We start from the raw sequence: 7,500 nt of genomic DNA, 5'->3' as shown, positions 1-7,500 counted from the left end.
TCTTTTAGCAGTTCAGGCAAGAAGTCAATCACATTGAGTCAGGCTGAAGAAAAACATTTTATGCTGTTTTTCTCATACAAACCCCCTCCTGCCGTAATCTGCAGTAAGGCCCAGCCACAGGAAATTGACCTCACAGTAAATTCTTTACAGATTCGGTCATGTTTTTACCATCCACTTAAACTTGCATACATAACCTGAGACTGTACCTCTGGATCAAGGAATATGGCAAGCCAAAATAAAATCAAGTCAAATTAAAGAGCAAGAAAAAGCTGCAAGCAAAACAAGACTGAAATAAAAAAAAAAAAAAAAAAGAAAGAAAAGAGGAAAAGATGAAAAATTGGTTGTGACTGCAAAACTCTAAGTATTAAATAAAGAAAGGAGTCAGAAGCAAATTCAGAAGCGTCCATATTCTAGTTGACAAGGGTTGAGAAATACTAATGGACTTTTTTTAATGGGTGGTTTGATGGATGAGAGAATAAATGATGTAAAAGTAAATGTAGCAGTGTCTCAACATAAAGTATGGTGCAATACAAAACAAAAAAAAAATTAAAAAAATAAAATAAAATAAAAAAAGGCATTGCAAATAAAAAAAAAAGACATGTAAATGTGTGCCTACCATTTTCCAGATAAGAAGGGGCCGTACCTTCTGAGGGGTCAAGGCGGCGAGCCCGCCTCCCGTGTTTGGAATTGTTGTGTACAAACATGTTGTCTGAGACAGCCAGCACGTGGCCATCCACATTGACTGTTGTTGATACAACAACCTGGAAAAGAGAACAAAACCTCGCATTTAAAAAATCCTGCAGATTTGCACTGAATCAGGTCTCGTAAGACACAACAACATCCTGTTACTTTTCTATTTCTATTTAAACCGAGTGAATGACATCTCTGAATACATCTTTGTTTACGTGGCGACCACTGGTGATTTTTAACTCACAATTGTTTCTCTTCAGAACCTGCTACACTAATTAGAGTTTAATCTCCTATTATGCTAACAAATGAATTCAATTCAGGAAAATATTCTTCTAGCCATTAGTTTCAGAAACACCCCTCTAGCCACTCATTTTAAAAGCTGCTGTTTTGATTGATCTGTTGATATATTGATTAGATAGTTTATCTAATTAAAATTTGTTCACTTGAGACTGTCTTCAAATGAAGGGTTGTGAGGATTCCAAATAAAAAAAGCTTAATAAATCAGGAACCATCGTAACTCCCCATTTTTTCTTCAGTAAATGATCTCCAGGTCAGTTTTACAATTACATTTAATGTCTGATAATGAACTTTTTTGCATCTGAAAAGACCGAGTTGAATATGAATAGTGAAAGTGTTTTCAATCCATGAAAAGTATCCCTTCTCAAGTTCATTTGGATGGTGATTGACCCTGGTATGTCAATGGAATTTCCTCCTTTATTTTTGAGTGAAAGGCTCCTATTCTTGTGTCCAGGTTCAGAGTCCGGCCATAGAAGAGATGATGGATAGGGCCTCTTTTGGCTTCCAGCTGCTTCTCAGTAGAAAATGGCAAAGGAACATATGCAAAACGCACAACCTTCCCGATAAAAACACCTACACAATGGAGCTGTGAAACTCCTTCCGGAAGCGATATCGCGTGAACACAAGCCAAGGAGGAAACCGGGAGCTGCGCCTGTGTTTGTGTGGAACACGGCTCCGTAAGTCCAGCACTGTTATCCCAGAGAGACATTTACACCTTATTTAAATACTCCAGAGTGGGCTCTGTGCTGTGGGTTCCAGGTTTTCTGCATGAAGGATTTCATGCACTGCAGCGATTTCTTTGGGGTTAGTAGAGTCCGTAAAGTCAAAGGCTAAGTTAGACCTTATCAACCCAACCAGTGACGGCAGCAAAAGGTAGGACAAATTTTGGTTTTCACCTTCCGTTTATTTTACTTTGGGATGTAACAAAGATGATTGAGGGGTTCTCCCACCAGCTCCTCAACCCAAACACTTAACAAATACAAATGAGCCTCCTTTTGCACAGAGCTGGTCCAAGGCATCAGAAGAAAATTCTTGTCTGCTTCTATGTTTTGGATCACCTCTGATCCTGTTTCTTATTCACAAGCCATAATGAGCTTTCAGCTATCACAGCACCTTTCCTGTGTATCCCGCGTCCTTTGAGACAGCCATCTGCGGTACCCTTTAGAACAGCCCGAGGGCAGTTCTCTGCCAGGCTGCTCTGCTTCCCCAGCTCTCTCCTCCCACAAGTGGACACTTTCACTCTTGTCAACATCCACTTCGGAGAGTGCTGAGGCTGCACGCTCACCTTGGCCACAGAGCTGCTGCCAGACCACTGGGCTATCAGCTTTCACTCCTAATGAGATTCCCAGACTTTAAGAAATATTGCAAAACATACAATCATGATTTTCAGCCAAGATTTCTGGGTTTGGTTCCTAGAACACGGTGTATTAAAAAGACAGAGCAAGGTGTATATGAAAATGACAACTATTTTTGTTCTGTCATGTATATATAGGTCAGTCACCAAGGGAAAATACTGTAGTTCAGCAAAAGAAAGTCGACGTGCTACGCTTTGTTATATCACCTTCCTCCTGCAGTGCACCTCCAGAAAGGTGCTGAGACAGTGAAACCAGGTAAAAATACTGTTCAAGATCTGACATCCCGTTAAGTCCAGTTAAACCTTCTGAGAGGCAGGAAGATTAGCTAAAGAGACCCAGGAAAGTCTTTCTAGTGCCTACTGGCTCCATTGTCAACCACAAGATCACTCCTGACTGATGCTTCATTTAGTCATCGGTGAGACAAAGAGGACATTTCCACTCATTCCAGGTTTGACCTTCTGTTCTGTTCAGATGGATCAATATCACCGATGCCACGTGAAGCTGAGATGCATGAAAAATGGAAGCTTGGCTCAATTGTTTTGAAGGAATATTTTTTTTCCCAGCTACAGATCTTTTCTGTTGGCTGGCTCAAGGGTGCTGGCTTCCCCGGTTGGTTGGCTGTGCATGAAAACAGATGTCACATGGTTTTCTATCAAGTTTAACCACAAGTTATTCTTCTCCAAACTAAGAAAATCTTGAACATCTCAATACTACTTTATTATTAGAATCAAATATGACTCATTGTGAAATATTTTCAAATAAAAGGCATTTATTTCCTAACAAGCCTTTCGAATGACCCCACATACGGAGGAAATCATTTGTCCATCCCGTCAGCTGTCTCTCTGTAGTGTTATGATTCACCACAGGATATCTCAAAAGCTGTAAGGAGAAAGTGAAGTATTAAACATTTTCTAACACAATTGAAACAAAAATATGTGCGTTAGGCCACCACTGGAGGATTTACAAGTTGTGAACCTGAAAAACCCCTGTGCGAGATCCAAACTCCCCTGCGCTCCACAGTCGTGTCATCAGTAAGATCAAACTACTCAGTCTATGTAAAACCTCTACAGGTCTGAGCATACTCCAAACTACTACACAAGATGTTAGTAGGAAGGAAAATTAGGGAAATATTTTTTAAGGAGAGATCTGCTTGCTTCAGCACCGATCCATTACATTCCACTGCAGAACTTGGAATGTCCCAAGAACCAGCATTTAAATTAGTGGGGGAAATGTAAAATACTGACAGCAATTTTTTTAAGCATTGGAACTACACTAAGTAGAAGCCCCAACACTGATTTTCCATTATGAAAAGTTCAAGATGAAGACGTGAGTCTTTTATATATCGTTTATGCTTTTAGAGGGATCTGTACCTGGAATCTTCGCATGTCTCGCGGGTTGCCTGCATTCTTCAAACAGTTCTGATTGCACTTGAGGAAAAACTTTAGAAAGAATCTATAAAAATACAAAATTGAAATCTATTAGATTCATCAAAATGTAAATCCAATTTTTAAGAAGTTAAATAAAATTTAATCATAAATAGTTTTACCCAAAAGAATACTGGTAGTGAAATATTACTTTCCTATTCGTTAATGAACTTATTTTAAAGCATAAGAATCTCTGTCATAAACAGAACATTATTGCCAAGGAAAGGCAAATTTATATTTTTAATTTTTCAACAACTACAAATGTATTGACTCCAGGCCATATCCTTAACTCGGTGTGGGAAAGTTGATTTCGATGACTCATTGACTTCAAAGGCAAGGACTTACACCAGATGAGAATTTGTCTCTATTTTTTTAATACTTCTTATTTTTTCACAACTTATATTAGCAGTAATGTCCTCTACATTGAAAAATTCCAAAGGTAATGAATGATCAATCTTCTGAAAAACACTTGGCTTTGCCTCCGGTTTGGAAAGGCTCGCTATTCAAAGGGACTCGATCCAACTCCTGTTGACTCCAGGGAGATCCAGGCAGGATCTGCCCACCGGCAAGGCCCCAGTTTCCTCATTGTTTTTGAAAGGAAAGGAACATGGCAAATTAGGCCCTGTCTTACGACCTCTTCAACCTTTGCCAGCCTTTAGCTGTGAGGAGTCACTCTACCCAGGGATCGAAATCCAGCTTATTTCTGCTGAGCGGTAACCAGCAATTATTTAGGACTAACCCTTATCATCCAGGCATCTCCCCATAAACCGTTTTTGCAGCAACGCTGCCTCAGGGGAACACAGCAAGCACTTAGAGGAAAGGGGAAAGCTTGGAAAGATGGAAACTCCTTTATGCCGCCCTCCCATACTGGAGGAAGGAGCTGAAGTGGGAAGTCTCCACCCTGCAGGTGAAGCAAAATGGGGGACCCTCGCTGTCCTGCCATCACACAGGAGGACATTCACAGCCCAATACCACATCTTTTCTTTATGTTGCTATGTTTTTGTGTTTCATCTCTAAAAAATATTTTGTGGGTCTGTTTTCTGTCTAAGTACTGACAGCTAATGACAAGCAAAGCTCAAGACTTTCTCCTCACCCAGACTTCCTCAGATGCTCAAGTCCAGCAGCTTGTGCTTCCCAACTTCATACGTGTTGAACGGCGAGGTTAGTCAGAGCTTTCACATTTAGAATATGAACAATTATTATTTGTTCGTTCATATCAATCATATTATAACTGACCATGACTATTCTTGCTGTACACACCTCATAGAAATTTCCATGTGCCAACAGCATTCCTGGCAAGAGGCAAGACAGGCACCTCGTCCCTTCTTGAGCACCCAACACAAACCTACCATGGCCAATAAAAAGTACAACTGTGGCTGCACCACATCGTGCTCACTCCTGAGAAGCTTCAAAGGTCGTACAGGAGTATCATGGAATTATCCCCAGATCACAAACCACTGCTTTTAATACCAGCTCTTCCTTTTCCATTAAACCTTGAGCAGGACCCTGATATTACTACAGGACACTACTGCTGAAGGAGCGATCTCTCATATCAGAGATGCAAGTAGGGAAACAACCAGCTTTACCGAAACTGCATAAATAAATCAATGCTGTCAGTTCAGTTGAATGCACGCTTCTTTAAAAATTCCTATCCCAAAACCTGTACAGGGGTTTTAGCTGTCAAGCTGTAAAAGATCGGGATTTCCGTGGTGGTTGATGTGATATCCAAGCTCGGATGCTCAGGTTTTCTGGACACTGCTGCAGGGACATTATCAGCAACTCCACGAAACTTCATCTTTGTTAGACACAACTTCCCCTTAATTTTATCTGCATTGGTTGGGTTTTGGTGTTTTTTAATATACTTATTCTCTCCAGATCAACTGAGTATAGGGCAGGTTCCCTGCCCATAGCAGGGAGTTGGAGCAGGATAGTCTTCAAGATCCCTTCCAATCCAAACCATTCTGTTTCTATGATTCTAAATGTAACATTCCTATCTTTTATCTGGTTTTGCACACCTTCCACTGCACAGATTGTGATGATGTGCAAGGACCAGCTGATGCCCACACACAGGACCACCTGGCACTGGGGATTTAGGAGCTGGGACAAGCCTCCAGCTTTACGGCTCCTTAGTGCCACATCGAGGCTGAGGAGTAGTATCTTATCTTTTTTTTTTTTTTGCTGATCTCGAATGGGTGTTGTGAGGCTTATTGAGCTAATGTTTGTAAATTGCTCGGAAATTCTCCAATGAATTGTGCACTAGGAATGCTAAGTATTGCTCCTCGTGGATTGTTTTTAGAGTGAAGCATTCATGATGAATTGTTTCTATACAGAGAGCTCACATCCTGTCAAAGAAAAAGGGCCATTAAGCACCCTTTCACTAAACATCAACTGGAACCAGTATTTGTTCAATTATTTGGTGAAAAGGACCCACTCTTGCTGAAATTAGACATCATCAAGTTTATTTAGATGGCCCTGAGCACTGGGCTAAATATTGAGGCCGCAAGGCTGGAGTGAACACAAGCAGCACTTGTATTTCAGCTCCATTACATTCCTTGATACTGAGATATTTTATTTCATTCTTTAATCTGTGCTTTCAGAGAGTTCATGGAGCACAGGTGGCATCAAGACAGATTTTTAGAGGAAGACAACATAAGTTAAAAACCACATTCCCAGGCAGGGTATTTACTTTGCCAGGAGGAGACAACTGGCTTGGTCATTCCGCTGACCAACAAGGACTGTGGGCACTACAAACCCATCCCCTCCATCCCAACCACTTTCTCTGCTAGCCCTGAGCTCCAGAGACAAGGTCTCTGTGGCACAGCAAGAAACAAGGACCTGGATCAGTGCTCTGCTTGGTCATGTCTCAAACTTTGATGCTCCAACAGAATGAGAAAAGTCAAGCCTTCCTAGATTTGGCTCTCCCTGCTATATTTTGTATCATATGCACAAACCGTAGAATTTTTTATTACAGAAGAGCCTTCCCAAATGTGCTAAGCTGTTCCTAAAATACTGATACAGAGAAAAATGCAGTCTTTGCAATGTTCCCTTGCTCTGATTTTTTCCCACTGTTAGAAAGGGGCCTGCTACCATCTTAATTAAAATGTATTACCTTCCACAAGACTCCACTATTTTAAGCTAAAATTTACATCTTTTATTAACTCACCTCACCTATACACTTATCTGGCGGTGCCTCTCGCCGCCCATCTGCCATCCGCATACAGTAAGTCACTTGATATTCCACCCACCAATTTTTCCTAACAACCACTGTGCAATTAAACTCCACACGTTCTGTTGCGAGGTAAATTAGGCACACCTGCGGCCAGCCTGCATTTGAACCGCATCAGAAAAGGACCTAACAAGGTGAGAGCGTACCACAAAGTTATAGGCCTGTCAAGCAATTAGGTTTTCACTTCTGGGACATCCGCACAGTGCAATTATGCTCCACATTACAACCTGGCTAATCTTCTGAACAAATGTCATGTCTCGGAGAAGCGAGTAAAAGCAGTTCATCTGCAAATGTGTCTGCTCTTAAGCCTCCACCTTCTGCACATAACAACCTACAGGAGACTTTTTTTTGCGGTATGAAAGATGGTTTTTTTCCATAGAAGATTTTTTAAGCCCTGCAAGTGCCTTTTCATCCTGTTCACCTCTTCTTAACCTCTGTGAGAGGAGGTGTTGCAGCAAATAGACCAGAAAGACTTTTGTACTTGAATTTCAACACTAAGCAAGAAAAT

At 41.0% G+C, this 7,500-nt stretch overlaps 1 protein-coding gene across 6 annotated transcripts in view; it reads right to left on the bottom strand.

The window, feature by feature from the left end:
• Positions 1-7,500, bottom strand: part of EBF3 (EBF transcription factor 3) — a 128,747-nt gene that overhangs the window by 40,177 nt on the left and 81,070 nt on the right. For 4 of the 6 annotated variants that reach the window (XM_039378947.1, XM_039378949.1, XM_027737109.2 and 1 more), the window contains exons 8-9: positions 3,713-3,794; positions 644-761 (exon numbers count right to left, since the gene is read on the bottom strand). In XM_039378947.1, coding sequence (XP_039234881.1) covers positions 644-761; positions 3,713-3,794 — 200 coding nt within the window. Of the gene's footprint in view, positions 1-616; positions 762-3,712; positions 3,795-7,500 lie in introns of all 6 variants that reach the window. The other 2 variants (XM_027737104.2, XM_039378948.1) reach the window with 1 other exon arrangement.

The sequence above is a fragment of the Pipra filicauda genome, unplaced genomic scaffold (genome assembly GCF_003945595.2).
Source record: "Pipra filicauda isolate LSUMZ 115617 unplaced genomic scaffold, ASM394559v2 scaffold150_size2825430_pilon, whole genome shotgun sequence".
In the NCBI taxonomy this organism is placed as follows: domain Eukaryota; kingdom Metazoa; phylum Chordata; class Aves; order Passeriformes; family Pipridae; genus Pipra; species Pipra filicauda.
Note: the sequence above shows the minus strand (reverse complement) of the source record. Positions and strands in the feature narration are given on the sequence as shown.